At 41.9% G+C, this 17,101-nt stretch overlaps 2 protein-coding genes across 2 annotated transcripts in view; one reads left to right on the top strand and one right to left on the bottom strand.

Moving 5' to 3' along the window:
- Positions 1-210: 210 nt before the first annotated feature.
- On the bottom strand, positions 211-9,640 carry eif3bb (eukaryotic translation initiation factor 3, subunit Bb). Its single transcript, XM_088341975.1, has 19 exons — positions 9,399-9,640; positions 6,912-7,104; positions 6,718-6,837; positions 6,583-6,640; positions 6,370-6,498; positions 6,129-6,286; positions 5,924-6,055; positions 5,778-5,844; positions 5,659-5,705; positions 5,373-5,583; positions 5,223-5,295; positions 5,025-5,147; positions 4,869-4,947; positions 4,613-4,751; positions 4,412-4,537; positions 1,888-1,965; positions 1,674-1,782; positions 1,480-1,592; positions 211-661 (listed from the first exon to the last, which is right to left on the bottom strand). The coding sequence occupies exons 1-18, from the start codon at positions 9,496-9,498 to the stop codon at positions 1,492-1,494; spliced, it is 2,043 nt and encodes a 680-aa protein (XP_088198101.1). The 5' UTR covers positions 9,499-9,640; the 3' UTR covers positions 211-661; positions 1,480-1,491.
- The window catches only part of brat1 (BRCA1 associated ATM activator 1), a 23,339-nt gene continuing 15,642 nt past the window's right edge, over positions 9,405-17,101 (top strand). Inside the window, exons 1-3 of the mRNA XM_088341974.1 lie at positions 9,405-10,033; positions 15,410-15,558; positions 16,913-17,060. Of these exons, the coding sequence (XP_088198100.1) occupies positions 9,910-10,033; positions 15,410-15,558; positions 16,913-17,060 (421 nt within the window). The 5' untranslated portion in view covers positions 9,405-9,909. The remainder of the gene's footprint in view (positions 10,034-15,409; positions 15,559-16,912; positions 17,061-17,101) is intronic.

Here is a 17,101-nt window from a genome sequence, read left to right as displayed (position 1 = left end):
GGAAATTTAGGAAGGATACATATACTCGATATCGAGGGTTTTGGTTTAACATTTTGACGACCGAGTTAACTGAAATTATAACATTGTAAAATGTGCCTCCAATTCACAAGTAGATTTTTTGTTTGACTCATTTTAACTCACCTGCAATAGTAATCAAGTCATGAAACATCCGAAAGGCAGAGGTAAACACAAAGAATCACACAAAGACAATCACGTCCGACTTTTTATTTAAAGTAATTCCCACTGCACACCCCTTCTCTGTGTGAAAGGCGAGCCTGAAAGGAGGAGGATACAAGCCACTATAGTGCCACATCAGCACATTCACTATCAAGGCTACATGTTTAGCACCTCCGCACCCTGCCGTTATGGCACTTTGCGCTGTGTGCCGGAGGCACAGCAGCATGATGAGAGGCCAATTCCAGATCAACGCCTCACTCCAATTAAACAACAGAGGGGCGATTAGTAAGTACAAAGTTCCACAAGGGAAAGAAAACAGGCGTAGTGGATGAGTCCCTGAATGTGGCCGATGATCTGCCAAGCGTGCTGTGATGATGTCACTAGGGGTGAATGTTAAGGCCTTGAACCCCAAAATTCACTGTGTGCTCGTCGTCGTCCTCCAGTCAATGACGCTGCTTGTCCCTTCCACACAAAAACAGATGGACTGAGGAAAAGTAAAAAACAGAGGATTAGCGTGTATTCTACAGTCTTCTCCTGATTGTAACTGATCACCAAAGTATTAGTCAAGTTGTATTAGCCGTTAATAGTGAAGTCATACCAGCTAATGTTTGATTTAAAAATCTAAAGATTAAAAAACGCAGCCACCATTATTAGCCACGAAACTATGCTGGTTTCCCCAAATCTGTTACCATATTTTCTGGACTGTAAAGCACAACCTAAAACCCCTAATTTGGCTGGAGATGTGAAAGTGTGCCTCATCACACAGAGCACCATATGGACAGCAGAAAACAGTGGATAAGAGTGTAGATGCAAACAATAACTATAGGTACACATATAGGGCAAACTACTGTATTTGAGCAGTAATTGTGCAATCATCGATCAACAAATGTTAGAGAAATGGGGAAACAAAGTCAAAAAAATACCACAGAAGCTCTTTTAACATTATTGAGAACACAGGTGAAAAAGTGGGTAGACTATAAAACCAGATGTGCAAACTGTTAAATCACTGTAAATCACATGCAAATCAGTGTTTCTGGCACCATTATTAAAAATAGTGACAATGGGATAACCTCTATTGCCTTTTCTTATTTTATACCATTTGTAAACTGATTCCCGATGCATACAATATTTTTCATTTATCATTGATATTTATTGACTTATACACGATAGCCGTTTAATGCACCTTACATTTCGGTGTGCTTTAAGTTTGAAAAATATATGAAAAAAAGACTATTTTAGGGGGGGTGCAGCTTATAATTCAGTGCGCCTCATAATACAGAAAAAAACAGTACATAATTTTACCTGCGTAGGGGACTACAGATCTCCAATGGGAATAATTTCTTCGTTGATAAAAAATTCAATGGTCTCCTCCTCCCAGTCGTCCACATTGCTATCCGGCTCGTCAGTGTCCACACCTAAGAAACCCCCCACAAGAATACACGAGTCAGAAGAGATTTAAGTTGAAAAGAAAGTGATTAGGTAGGATTTCAACGCACCCCCTCGGAGTTCAATGCGGGCTTCTTTCTGCTCTTGATAGAGCTGCAGCGCTTGGTCCCTGTAACTACGGTACTCATCCATCATGGCCCTGCGCTTGTCTACCAGTTCCTACAAGCAGGCAAATAAACATTGAAATATGTAGGCATGTTCTAACAGAAATACAAGAATGGGCTTCACGGATCGACAGACGGAAGAGGGGAAACAATATCTAACCTTAGAAGCCTTAGTCTGGCTGAGACGATCCTTCTGCTCAAATATCTTCGAGTATTTCTTCAGATCTTTCTTGATATTCTTTGGGGAAAATACACACACATAGAATCAAGTTTTGGCAGAGCTATGGGTCAACGTGTAATGATCAGTATTAGTGTTCCCATATTAGACATTGCCCGAGAACCCTAACGGGAAATATTAAGGGAGATTTATTAGCCTGGACACACAGACAAGCTATAACTTATATTGAGGACCTGGGGGGGAAGTGTTCCCTCCCTGCCAAAGAGTTTAACTTTTTGGGTCCGGATACAGTTGTAATTTCATACAAAATATAGCACTGAAGCAACTTGCGAACAAATTCAACTTATGAACTATCGTCCAGATTCTAGCTGGTAAGTAGGGCAGCATCTGTAGTGCGATAGTGTAACCGCAACACACAGTTTGTTATTTGAGCGATGGAGTGTTTGGCCAACAAGAATTCTCACATATCGGGGTTTAACTGCACCAGGCACTCAGAATCAGGTCTTAATGGAACCAGCCAAAAAAAGCGGAGCAAAGACGTGTGTGCACGACTTTGATAGGCTGGTGTTAGCGCTCAGCCAAGAAGCTGGGCACACAACTGGCCACCAAACTCGTAACTTTAGCAGCTGGTTACATAAAAAATAATCTGATCAATTAAATTGGACTCTGAGGAAAGTCAGAAGAGCGCAAAGAGAAGCTGATCACCAGCAGGTGCACCCTGGATTTTTATTGCATCCGGGAATTGACTGAGGAGGAATCAAAAGGTTAAGCTAACAGTTAGGCTAACAACTCTTAAGCCACCATTGCCAAATGTTGCTAGTCCCCAATGCCAGATGCTTTACCCATGAAACGGAGCTACTACTCGTGAAAACCCGCTACATTTGTGACTGTTGATTTTTAATCATTACAGAGACCTTGCAGAACTTGCGGTTACCCATCACTAGCGTGTAGCTATCTAAATCGCTTTCTTACACTGAAATTAGTAGCCCTCCAATTTTGTTGTATAATAACAATAAAGTCATTTATTCAAGTACAATTCTGTTTTTGTTTGTAGATCTATAGTTGTTATTTTGTTGCAGCTGTATATTCTCAGTCTCTAAGAACGTCAACTTGAGGTAAATTTGCGTGTTGCTACATTTAAGTTCCCGCCCAAAACAAAACGAGAACAAAAATTACAATACGTGTGTGAGAAATCGTAGTTACTTTTTTTCCCCCAAAATCGTGCAACCCTACTAGTCAGAGACATTTAGTAATTGGCATACATCTGACATAAATCAATGATGTTGCATCTGATGATGTAAGTCACCTATTTTTATAGCATAGGCCTTAAATCTGGAGCTCCAATCCGACAGGACATACGCGTCAATGGCTGGTATTTGAACTGACATCATCTGTTTTAAAGGTAATAATAACCCAACACAATACCAAGCTTCAAAGTATCATACTTTAACTTTCGCAACCGTTTTTCAAATAATTGATGGACAGGGTGATATATTCAAATAAAACACATGTTAATGACATCCGTACATGCGTTTCTGTCATTACGCATATAAAAAAGCTGTAACTTTATCCGTTCAAAGAAGGAAACAAGATTCAGATTCAGATTCAGATTCAGATCTACTTTATTGTCATTCTAGTACACGTGTATACAGAACGAAATGTCGATGCATCTGACCCCCACAGTTTCCTTGAATGTACAGATATAAATAATGTTGTATTGTATTTTGGCTACGTATAGTATTTTACCATAGTGCCGATAGTGCAAGAAGAGTAGCTAACCAGATGCGCAAAATGGGCAGTCAGGTTAACAAGTCAGGTACACAGTAACATTAACACTGTAACAATAACGCTGTAATTACAATAGTGCAGAGAGCAATGTGCAAGGAGTGGCAAGCTATAAAAAAAATTGCCAGTAGTGCAAAAGTCAGATTAGCAGCCGTTTAGATTTAAGTTAACTATATGTTAGATTGACCATTTAACAGTCTAATGGCCAGGGGGACTAGACTATTGCGGAGCCTGGTGGTCCTGCACCGCACACTGCAGTACCTCTTCCCAGAGGCTAGCAGAGTGAACAGTCCATGATGGGGGTGAGAGGGGTCCCCGGTAATGTTTTTAGCATGGGATAGGCAGTGCTTCTGGCCAATGTCCTGAATGGAGGGAAGTGTAGTCCCGATTATTTTCTCTGCTGTCCTCGTTACCCTCCTCACGCAGGAGAGAAGCATTAATGGCTTGGTTTGTTGCCTGGACAGTATTCATTATATTTTATATGTTAAGAGTCTGCCAAAATAACAACTCTGTCAGTTTCTTTCGACTGATGCTGCTTTTCTGACTCATCACTGCACTCATTTGGGCCATCTTTTCATTGCATCCGGAGATCTTGTTTTACAATGTTTACCTTCTACACGTTTCTTAGGTTATTGGCAACACATTCTGGTTAGGTAGCAACCAAAGGACTATTAACCGCACCATTAAAAAATAGTTCTCAAATAAACATAAAAAATAGTACCTTTATCTGGTCAGCACTGAGCAAGCTAGCGGGTCGGGGTCTCCACAGAAGCTGGCAGAAACGGTCCTTGGGGTTTTTCTGAAGAAGGCGACCTTGGAATGTCCACAGCCAGTAAGCATTGTCCACCTACAAGGTGAAAAAAAGAGTGTGAGTAAGAATTATTTTCAACAATGAGATTGGTAGCATAAGGTGTCACAGCACCTTGTGGCTCCAATAAGAGACTGAGGTGACCAGATAGCGACCGGTGGGGTCCCACTCTATGTCTGAAGCTGTATAGTGCTCTGCTATGTTCATCAAAGTGCAGTCTGACGTATCCACAAAAGCCAGTGCGCCATTCATACTATTGGGGAACAATATAAATGACAAATACAATACAGCAAATTTATATAATCTAATGCATAAGCAATGAGATCTAATTATCTCCTTTCTGCATCAACAAAGCAACTCAAAAACGGACCTCCTGAGTCCAGCTAGAACCAAGAACTGTCCCTGGGGGCTCCAGAAAATGCTGTTAGCCTGTTGTTTGTCAAACAACTCTACAAGGGCAAAAAATATTGCTTAGTGAAGATTTTGCACATGCTCACAAAATCTTTGTGCAGTGCGGTGAACATACTTATGAGGTCGATCTTGCCGTTGTTTTTGACGTGGTAGAAGGAGGCATTAATCCTGGGAGACTCCCCGTGTAGAACGGCAAACTTGCTTCCATTAGGCTCCCACGCGAATGCAATAATGCTCTCTATTAAAAGAAACAAAGTCTTTATGTAATACAGCTGTTTTTTTGTTTCCATTGCAGATGTAGTAGTAGGCATACCTTTCATCTCCACAACGTCGACGGGAACTTGTTTTTCTCTCATACGAAAGATTTCAAAATTTGTAACCACGCCCTGAATGAAACAAAAAGGTATCATTCATATTTTTATACTCATAACTTCTTGTTTATTTTTTTTATTGCGGCAGTCACCTGTGTCCCTTTGGGAGTCCTGTCGACTTTCACACAGAGATAGTCTCCATTCCTCTGCCAGTGCAACTTGCAATCCACCACGTTAAAGAGATTACGCACGCGGATCTCCTGGCGGGAAGGTAGCTGCATCAGAGTCACCCTGGCTGGGATGTCCTTGTCTTCAGGCACCCAGAAGGCAATGACGTTGTCCCCCGGAGACCACGAAAAGTCCCTAATTGCCAAACGTACATTTTAACAAAGAAATCACCCCAAAATAGACCCGAACAGGTAGTTGGATGACGCATACTTAATTCCGGTGATCTTCAGACTCTTTTTGTCGAGCAGGCCCATCGACTGAAAGCAGAACAATGAAGTTTATAAACCCCTAAGAAGTTAGGATATTTTGAGGAATGTCAATCTTCTTACTGGAGTCTCATAGATGCTCAGAGTGTCTTGTGTCATTCTGGCAAAGAACTTTCCGTCATGGCTCCATCTGAAAGTGAACAAAAGATAATCTTGAGAAACATTTAAAGATTTGGCAGGGTATGCAAAAATTCTCCAAGAGTGCTCACTTGAATATGGGCCAGTGTGCTGCGCTCTCGCAGTGGAACCCTCTCTTCTTCTGCCCTGTCAAAATGTCCCAAATGATGATGGCCTGCGGGTCTTCTTTGGTGTCCATCAGCGGGCTAAAAGTTACGACATACCTGCATAACATGGGAAACAAAAGGTTACTAATGAATCAGCTGCCATTGTCCTAAAGTAAGCATCACTACTCACCTCTCACAGGGCGAGAAGTCAATGAGGGACACCCCTTGGTGACTAAACCTTTGAATTTGCTTGAATTCCTTCCCACCCCACAAGGCGATACCACGTTGATGGAAGGTGGCTAGATATGTGCCTTTGGGGGACCAGCGCACGTACGTCTCGGTCCAGCGCTGCAGCCACATATAGACATGGGTGAGCCACACAACTTGCATTTTATGCTTTCCACACTCCGAAATAATTTGATCTAACGTACCGCCCTCTCTTCAGAGACAATCGGATCCTTGGGATCGTTGGAAAAAATGGCGGTCCTCTCGCCAGCTTCATAAATGACACTATACTGGTCCCGGCAGTCAGGATCCTCGATCCAATGGCGCATGTTGCCCTGAAGAGATAAAAAGTTCTCCGGTCACGCAAAACTGTTGCCATTCAAACTTACATGACCGCAATAATAATGTGCAGTTCTTACAAAGTCCTTGAAGGGCTGCTTTTCAGGAGTTTCCCACTCATCGCTAATGTTCATGTACCTTTATAAAATTGAATAAAGATGTGAATAACTGTGTCTGCTTTTATATAAATCATTATGCTTATTTAAGCAGCTTACTTGTCAAAATCAGTGAACAGGTTGACTCTAAACGTATGCTGCTTGTCAAGTTTGTAGCCATCTGCACTCTTTACTGCCTCCTGGGCCTGGTTAGGCGAGGCATACTCCAAGAAGATGTACCTGGAAAAAACAATGCATCCATCAAAAAAATCGCTTTACTCTTCCTCTAATTACTAAAGGAGGAATCATCCTACCCTTTGGTCGTGCCTTCGATTTCCGGGTAAAACTCTGTAGTGATCTTTCCAAACTTGGAGAAAATCTTGTGGATAACATTCTTGAGCTTTTCCAAACGTTCCGGACCAACCTGCGGGACGTTGTCTATGACCACCACCGACTCAATGCCGTCAGCCTCCTGAGGTTTCTCCCTGAGGATGTCGCCCAGAAGCTCTATAATAAAGAGGAGCCAAGTGGGAATGTGATAAAATAAAAACCTCATTGAGGCATTAGCAAACATAAATTTAAATTATGTTGAGTATACACATGTGTATTAGTTCAAAAACAGAGTATATGCATCCCAAAGTAGAATTTCTGAATGTTGGTCCACCTAAACTTTAAAGGAGTTTTGTTTGCTTAAGCTAGCAATTGTTGGTTATTCCTACAGATATCACGAAGAGTTTTAATCCTGACCAAACTATGAAGTTGCAGTATGTCATCAAACTGATTTGGGGACAGGAAAAAATATCTGTTAGTAAATATCTTGTGAGCGTTTTCAAAATGTTTAGTAGACATGACACTTTAAATGCAGATTCTCAACATTATTAACATTTACTTCTTTTATAAGCAACATAGAAATTGTACGAATAAAATTCCGGTGGGTGTCAAAGATAAATGGACAAAGGGCCGAATAAAAATTTGGCTACAAGCCTAGGGCCGAACTAATGGAATGTTGAATTTTCTTGAAATGACGCACATACAGTAGTACTACGACCCTAGTTGAACCAACCAAAAACGTAACAATTTTATCCGAATAAGTTAAGATAAAGAAATATTTACTCAGTAGGTTTGAATTTCCAACAGGCACAAAACAAATTACCTTGATATAAAAATCTACAAAACATAAACATCAAATGAAAGAAGCAGTTATTCTTCAGGCACAATCAGTGGCCAAATGTTTCTGTATTGGAATAAGTGTCATATATATTTCAAAGAGTAAATACTAATAGCAATTACTTATCATTCAGATCAACTGAAATATTTATTCAGATAAAAATTGGATTAGAACACAACAAAATGCAAACATGTATGAACCAATTACAATACTTTAGAAGTCATTACTGGTGCACAAAGAAAAAAAATGAATCAAGATAATTTCATGGATCTTTAAAAGAACATCTTGCGGGACACGATTTAGACATATGTGAACAGAGCATTGAGTCCAAAAGGCTAATTATTTAAAAGCCAAGTGCATCGGAGCAATCAAATTTTTAATATTGTACATAGTGCCTGGGGGGCAGCACGGCGGCGCAGTGGTTAGCGCTTGTGCGGCACAGTTCATGTCATGGGAACTTGTCGTGGGTTCAAATCCAGCTCCAGACATCCTGTGCGGAGTTTGTATGTTCTCCCCGTGCTTGCGTGGGTTTCCTCCGGGCACTCCGGTTTCCTCCCACGTTCCAAAAACATGCATTTCAGGTGAATTGGCCGGTCCAAATTGTCCCTAGGTGTGAATGAGCGAATGAGTTGTCTGTCCCTGTGTGCCCTGCGACTGGCTGGCAAACAGTTCAGGGTGTCCCCTGCCCACTGCCCGGAGATGGCTGGGATGGGCTCCAGCCCCCCCGTGACGCTAATGAGGATAAGCGGTACGGCTGATGAGATGAGACATAGTGCCTGGGCAGCACGGCGGTGCAGTAGTTGTGTGCGACACAGTTCTGAGGTCACGAGATCGAACCTCCTGTGCTTGCGCGATTTCCTCCCACGTTTCAAAAATATACATGTCAGGTTAATTGGCCGGTTCAAATTGTCCCTAGATGTGAATGAGCGAGCAAATTCGCTGTGTGCCCTGCGACTGGCTGGCCACCATTTAAGGGTGTCCCCTACCCACTGCTTGTAGAAGGCTGGGATGGGCTCCAGCACCTCTGCGACCCTACTGAGGATAAGCGGTGCAGATAATAGATGGATAAATTGTGCCTGGCACTTTGAGTTACTAGACATCGAGTGACACTAGTTTTTTGGTGGCATAAAAATAAATCCATCCGTTACATACAGCTGTACTGTGTTTATATTACAAACTTGAGTTCTTACACCTAAAGACTCAAAAGGCAATTATGCCATCTTCATCATAATGAAAGGCCACCAATTAAAATCGAACGTATAAAATAATTGAATGCATGACATCCGATAAATTAAAAAGTGTCTTGACTTATAAATAAAAGTACGTTTAAATGCAACTTTAATAGTGCATGTAATCTGTTTCAAATAACCTTGATGACCTCACAGAAAATTCCATTATAGCCGTTAAGCAAAATGAGAAACACCCAAGCATGTTAAACCGTTCTCGAGCGGCATATTTTTATTGATACTAAACACAAAAGTAGGAAAATGTAAGATTATATATTGATTCGTGTAGAATTGCTTATTGCACCAATGAAGAGGCGGATTGATGTTGAGAATATGACATCCCGGTATCAGGACGGCTATATAAGCTAGCAGGCCGTAAAGTCGGGGGTTTTCCTGCCTCCGCTCACCCTCTTCGTCGACGTCATCCTCGAAGTCCTCCGGGTCGCTGAAAGAGGGCTCCTCTTCGTCGTACTCGGGGTCCTCCACCATATCCACGGTTTCTTGCATTTAACACTTGGAGGGGGATGTTATTTCTTACAACCGCAAGGTTATTGGAAAAATAACTATCGGCTGGTGGATATCGACCGGCGCGACACCATGTGCGGTTTTTGCGAAAATGGACGACGTGACGGTTGGTTTCCACCGGAAGCAGTTCACGAACCCGGAAGTCCAAGCAAAATATGATAGAGCTGTATACCAACTGGAGTTGCATTTCAGCAGTGTTTTTCCGATTCGTTCGCATCCGTGTTTTTGTATGTTGGTGAATCCCTTGGCTGAAATGCTCTTTGACGGAAACGAAGGAAGGAAGCGATTTCCCGCGAGATCATGAACAGGGACATTATTACCGGCACATTTCTAATTAATTATCTTAGTGATACAAAGTAATAACATATGATTCTACTCTAGTTAAACACAATCATGGATAGCGAAATCGCGTCGCTTCTTCCCGGAGTTTGCGAGCTCCTGGCGAGCTCCACTAAGCCTCTACCTGATGACACTAGCTTGGAAAAACTACTGGACCGGCTTTCCGAACTCCCCGCAGGTTCGTGTTACCCTTTCCTTAAAGGGGCAGTGTGGAGTATTTGATCACTAGATGACGCTCAATAGTAGTTCAGTGCAACCAAAAACGGGTGCTAAAAAGCACAAAAAGATGGCAAACAATTGAGACCAAAAATTACCTAGAATCAACAAAGTTATTCTCAGTGTTTTAACCTGTCTTTGACGAAGAAAGGAAAACAAAGAAAAATGAAATGTAAAAAGAGCAAGCAATACATAAGGTAAGGATTAAGAATAACACACAAACACAGGAAAGAACACACAAGAAAAGTAAAAGGGGAAAAAGACAAAAAAAGAGAAAGAAAGAAAATGAGGAGAAGAACAACAAAGGAAGGAGTAAAGAATAATTGATAAACAAAGAAAATAAAGGAGAACCAATAAATGTAAAATGAGAGGGGGCACAGAAAAAGAAAGAAAAAAGAAAAGGGTAAAATAAAAAAGGGGGAAAGGAAAGAAAGAAGGAATTAATGAATGAAAAATAGAGAGCGACATATATAATCAAAAGAAAGGCAAGAAAAAAAGAAGGAAAGAATGAATAAAAGTAAAAGAAAACAATAGCGAAAGAGAAAAAAGAAAAGATGTAGGTTTTTGGGGGGCAACTGTAGAAACAAGATATCATAATGATATACACAATAAATACAAATTCCTTGACCTATAATAATCTTCGTTCTGTGTACATGGTTACAAAGAATGACAATAAAAGTAAATTCTGTTCTATTCTAATCTAAAAATGCATGTTTATATAATAGTTCCTGTATTTATACTGATTATTGGAATCCATATGAATAACTTTTTTACCACTAGGAGGCGCTAAATATTACACTGTCCCTTCGGGAAAAAAACCTCAAATCACAGTTTGGGAAACCTCAGAAAAAATGCAGGCAAATGTTAAACTAGGTTTATCAATGTTGTGTTTAAAAGGGACTCATTATAAGAAACTTCCTTTTTATATTGAGAGCAAAGACCAGTTTTTCTCAACCTTCATTGAATATCTTGCAGCACAGCGTCCATTGAAAATATTGAAATATGAATTCATTGCAGGTAGAACGGCGGCTGGGTGGTTAGTGCACAGCCGCACCGTGCAGAGGTTCAGGGTTTAAGTCCAGCTAGCGCAGCCTCCCCGTGTGGAGTATGCATGTTCTCCCCTTCCCTGTGTGGGTTTTCTCCGGGCACTCTGGTTTCCTCTCACATTCCCAAAAACATGTATGACAGGATGATGAATGAAAAAAAAACTTTATTTTGAACATTAAAAAATAAAGACAGGACATAAACAATGACTCAACAACAAAAATTAAAAAGGGATAGTAAAAAGCATACGCTTATTTTCCCTACCCCTTCATCTTCCTCATTAATTACATTTTACAGATAGCTCCTCTTTTGTGTCTAAATATAACAAAATCTCACAGATATACATATTACACAGGTTGGATATCAATAATTATAATGATAACAATAGTCTCATATGTTATACACTAATCATCGTAGTACCCATCTATTAACGTTATAATGCTACTCGTCACTAAATATCATTGTGACACCAATGATACTAACAGCAATAGCAATAATAACAGTTACGATGTAATAATGGTAACGATAACAACAACAAGGTTAACTATAGTTGTAAACCATCCATTTGATACTAAATATTTCCAATCTCTAGTATCACTCGTTCCCCATTTTCTTCATCTCTGTATTCTGTCAGTAATTTTTTTGGTTTTTAAATTTGAACACGTGAATATTTGGACATTGTTTGATCTCGTCTAAATTGTTCCAAAGTTTGACTCCACGCACAGACACACTCATACTTTTCCTGGTGGTTCTCACCATTGGGATTTTGAATTTACTACAGCCCCTTAAGTTATAACTTTCCTCTTTCCGAGGGAATAATTGTTGGTGTCATGATTACCCAAGTGGAGCCACCTGGGGTAATCATGTGGCGCGCTGGAATGTGCTTCCTGATTGGTTAATGCTCCCTTTTTAAACGCGTTACGCGGAGAACTCTTTGTCGGAGGATTACTTCTGTACCCCGTAAGACTCTCCCGATTACCTGTGCCTTCTTGTTTACCTGATTCTGCATGCCTCCGATCCGACCTGCTTCCGTTCCACGCTACGATCTTCTCTCCAGTCCTGGTAAACTCGACCTGCTTCCGTCCCACGCTACGATTAGCTACGTCTTCCGAAGTTGTCTTCACGACGTTGCTGCTGACGTTCGACGGTCATCGTGTTTCCCGCTAACCCTTACGTTTCCCAAATAAAAGACTTGTAACGAACGCTCTGGGGTCCCCTGCTCTGTTCTGGTCTTCCCTGACAGAATCCTCCGACCAGAATGGACCCCGCGTTCGTACATTTGCCCCCTGACCACTATGAAAGCCTGAATCAGCAGCGCAATTCCCCTTCAGAATGTGCAGTTCGGCAAGTCCTTTCCGACGTGGCAAAATTGGCTAAGGCACCTCCGGCCGTATGACTGCGCAATGACTCCCATGCCTGCCTGTTCGACTCCCATGCCTGCCTGTTCGACTCCCATGCCTGCCTGTTCGACTCCCATGCCTGCCTGTTCGACTCCCATGCCTGCCTGTTCGACTCCCATGCCTGCCTGTTCGACTCCGACTCTTCTGAACCTGCCCGCCCTGAGTCCGACTCTTCTGAACCTGCCCGCCCTGAGTCCGACTCTTCTGAACCTGCCCGCCCTGAGTCCGAGTCTTCTGAACATGTCCGCCCTGAATACGAGTCTTCTGAACATGCCCGCCCTGAGTCCGACTCTTCTGAATCCGACCCCCCTGAGTCCGACTCTTCTGAATCCGACCCCCCTGAGTCCGACTCTTCTGTGTTGACTCTCCTGATTTTCCTGTGTTACCCTGTGACGTGCCGTGGGTTTATTTTTTTTTTTTCCTGGGGAACTTCTGGAGCCGTTCCTTGAGGGGGGGGGTTCTGTCATGATTACCCAAGTGGAGCCACCTGGGGTAATCATGTGGCGCGCTGGAATGTGCTTCCTGATTGGTTAATGCTCCCTTTTTAAACGCGTTACACGGAGAACTCTTTGTCGGAGGATTACTTCTGTACCCCGTAAGACTCTCCCGATTACCTGTGCCTTCTTGTTTACCTGATTCTGCATGCCTCCGATCCGACCTGCTTCCGATCCGACCTGCTTCCGTTCCACGCTACGATCTTCTCTCCAGTCCTGGTAAACTCGACCTGCTTCCGTCCCACGCTACGATTAGCTACGTCTTCCGAAGTTGTCTTCACGACGTTGCTGCTGACGTTCGACGGTCATCGTGTTTCCCGCTAACCCTTACGTTTCCCAAATAAAAGACTTGTAACGAACACTCTGGGGTCCCCTGCTCTGTTCTGGTCTTTCCTGACAGTTGGATGTTTTCTGGCGCTATGTTTTTGTTGACGATAAATAGCAGTTGTAAAGTGAAAAACGTTAATAAATCATCCAATTTTAACGATTTGGACTGCAGGAATAAAATATTAGTATGATCACGATATCTTACCCTGTTTATGATTCTAATTGCACGTTTTTGGAGGATAAAAAGGGGCTGTAGTGAATTTTTATAATTATTGCCCCAGACTTCTGGACAATAATTGGCCGGTCCAAGTTGTCTCTAGGTGTGAATGAGCGAGTGAGTTGTCTGTCCCTGTGTGCCCTGCGACTGGCTGGCAACCAGTTCAGGGTGTCCCCTGCCCACTGCCCGAAGATAGCTGGGATGGGCTCCAGCACCCTGGCGACCCTACTGAGGATAAGCGGTGCAGATAATGAATAGATGGATGAGTCTGCCATTGGAACCGGTAAAATTATCAATTAATATTTAAAATCAGCAAAATAGTGTAATCGGTTTTTACTTTATTCGATTTTTTTTAAATCATGTTTGTAGTGCAATCTTCAAAAACTTCACTAAACAAAATGAGTTATTTAGTATACTGTACAAACAAACTCTCAGAATTAAATAGTTTCCTCCACTGATTTACAATCCACTCTCAGTATTGTCACACACCGCTGCTTGTCAATGCCGAGGTCCGGCTCATCCCCAATCGACGGGATGACGCTAAAGACAACGGTGACCAGATGATGGAGGATCTGTATCTGAGTCAAATCAGGAGGTTTCTCCTGCTACTGGTAATCATGGAAACCACTACTATCTGTTTCATGTGGGAAAGCAAACCCCTACCCATAAACCGGCCTAGATATGGATAGGCGCCGCAAGGCTGTATTTGCCCATAACACGCCACATGAAGTGTTCCCCCGACAGCCCTGGCGATTAAGGGATCAGTAAACTGAACTGCTTTGTGAGCAGTGTATAACAATGTATGTAAAAATTGATAATCTGCTGCCACCTACTGATATGGATGAATGTTACAACTACCCGGCTGATCAATGGAAGGAAGCAAAGATACCGAACAATGGAATGCTTTTTTTGTAAAGATAAAATTGTGTAGTTTTGTGCGGCACCCCAGACAAAGTCTCATGGCACACTAGTGTGTCCGGGCACACTGGTCGAAAGACTCTTAGGTTAGACCAGGGGTCGGGAACCATAAAAGCAAAATATATTTTATTTTGGGGAAGAGCCACACCATATATTATGAGACAAATTTACTAAATTGCTAAACCCGCGCCCCAGACAAAAGCTTAGTCTTCAGCACATTTATTTTTGATGATTTGATAAAAATTATGAAAAAACTTGTCTTTTTTGCAATTACTCAAGATCGGTTAAACTGATTTTGACCCTTTTTAAATACATATTGGTTTCAAAACCAGATGCAAGCAGTTATTTTGTAAAAACGTCACAACATTCTGCAAACAGGGAGCCTGATGTGCTTACCTTTGGCGCAGACGGCGTAGGGCGAGAGATGGGAGGGAGGGCCTGTACTTTTTGCATAGCTCCACCCATCCCTCCCACTCACCCAATTAAATAACTTTAAGGTCTCTTCCGGTGTTTTATCGTATTTACAGTTTGTTCTGTGGATTCATCATAAGGTATCTGAACACTGAACACAGATTATGTAGTGAGCTTTTATATAAAGGATTCTTTAGCGTTGTACAGCCAAAACGAGTTTTATTTTTGTATGACACCTTGACTGTAAATTGTAGTGAAAAACGTGCCCTATATATTTTGCGAAGTACTGCTATGTGATTCAGTTTTGGTTTGGCTTTGCGTGTATCTGAACAGGACTAATGATTCATGTTTTGAACGAGATGGAGAAAATTTGCATGCAGTCAAATTTGTCTCTGAGCCACAGGTACTCGTAGAAAGAGCCATATATGGCTCGCGAGTCATGGGTTCCCGACCCCTGGGTTAGACGCTCTTGGTTATCATCAGTTCAGGTTTCAAAAGTTTCACAGTGCCTTCCACTCTCATTGAAGGTGTGTCACTTCTGGAGAGCTCCTCTTGTCTTCTCGACTTCATCTCTGCCATGGCCACCACCTCCACTTCTGATCCAAGCATCCTTTCCTTTGCTGTAAGACTCACCGGCCTGATTGCGGCCAATGAGGACGGCTACCAAGCCTTGCAGGTGAAGAGCCGATAGATTTCTGGTACACACAGATGATTGTGAATATAGTGCCTAGCAAAAGTATGGGCCCCCTCAAGAACTTTTTGTTGTACGTATTGCCTCATTTTTAGCTTTAAACGTAAAGCCAAAACACTGATTTTTTTCTAAGAATCAACAACCTAATCATTTCAACATTTTATATTATATTTACAAAAAAAAACTGAAAAGTAGGTGTTGCAAAACTATTGTCGCCCTGTTCTCTTAGCTCAGGTAACTCACTCCATAAGTTCTCTGATTACTGTACTTCTGAATAGAGGTAGGATCTTGGACCCAACCCAATGTCAATCATTAGGTCTGGCCGGTCGGGCTTTTTTTTTTTTTTTTTTTTTCCCTTTCGTGGAGGATCTACACAGCATGGGCTTACTTTTACTCAAGTAATTATTTAGATAAAGAAAATGGTTACCAAACTGACGATTAAACTCAAAATCACTAAATCCAAAGACATTTTCCTCCCCGGTGTTGCGGTAAAAGATGTGCGGCTTCCTCCTTCCACCTCCCTCACATCAGACGCCATTTCATGCTTCTTGTCAATAGCTTACAAGCTTTACAAACGTTCTTTCTGTTTTTTGGCCAAATCTTTCACTATTTGCAGCTTATAATCTGCAGAATTAGATTTTCTTTTCGGTGCCATTTTGTTCAGTTTCACTTTTGTTCACTGCACGTCGCCGAGATGCGCTTTTTGGCGCCAAACCGTTCATTTAGATGCTGCACTTGCAGTGCCCATTTGATTTGAGGGTCTCAGCCCCAAGTAAACCCAAAGCTGCGTAGTTCAGTCGAAACGCACAGTTCGGCAAGTACGCACAGCCGGAGTAAAGTTTCGTGTTTACTTTGGCGGCATATCAAAGCTTTGGGTTTATTTCGGGCTCGTTCATCAAATTATGTTAATCCGTCGGGTTCGGGCCGGTTCGGGTTTATATACCAGCGACCGGGTCGGGTCCGGCTGAATTTTTTTAGGCCTGATATTACCTCTACTTCTGAATGACTAACAATGACAAACGGAAGTGCGCCTGTGTGCCATTAAGTCTCAGTTTAACTGCGCCCGAACAGATATAGCACAATATAAAATGTTGAATAAATTTGGTTTCTTTTCACAATTGTGTCCCACATGTTGTTGATTCTTCGAAAATATTTTTAAATTTTTAATAAGTTTGAAACCTGAAATATGGAAGTAAGTCAAAAAGTTATTGGGGGCGGCATTATTTTTGCAAGGCACTGTAAATTCACTAAGGATGTTAGAACCCAGCTTAATCAGTTCTGTCAGAAGTTGAGTTATTTTCATTGTGTCTATGGTCGATTCTTCTGCTTTTCTGCACAGGAGCGCTCGGTTCTGGAAGTGATTTTTAGCGTTCAGCATTGGAAAGATGTTGAACTGTGGGATGAGCCTTGCATCCGAATCGGATGGATTCACGGCCTAAAGACGATGCTGCAGCATCCCATGGCCATGGCTTTTTTTGTGCAGTCAGGTAGGTCCACTATTCTTATTGCTTTATGGAGGAAGATAATG

This window comes from Urocampus carinirostris, chromosome 8 (assembly GCF_059441175.1).
Source record: "Urocampus carinirostris isolate Australia breed hairy pipefish chromosome 8, RoL_Ucar_1.0, whole genome shotgun sequence".
Classification (NCBI taxonomy): domain Eukaryota; kingdom Metazoa; phylum Chordata; class Actinopteri; order Syngnathiformes; family Syngnathidae; genus Urocampus; species Urocampus carinirostris.
The sequence above is the reverse complement of the archived record's forward strand: the minus strand, read 5'-3'. Positions and strand labels throughout refer to the sequence as shown.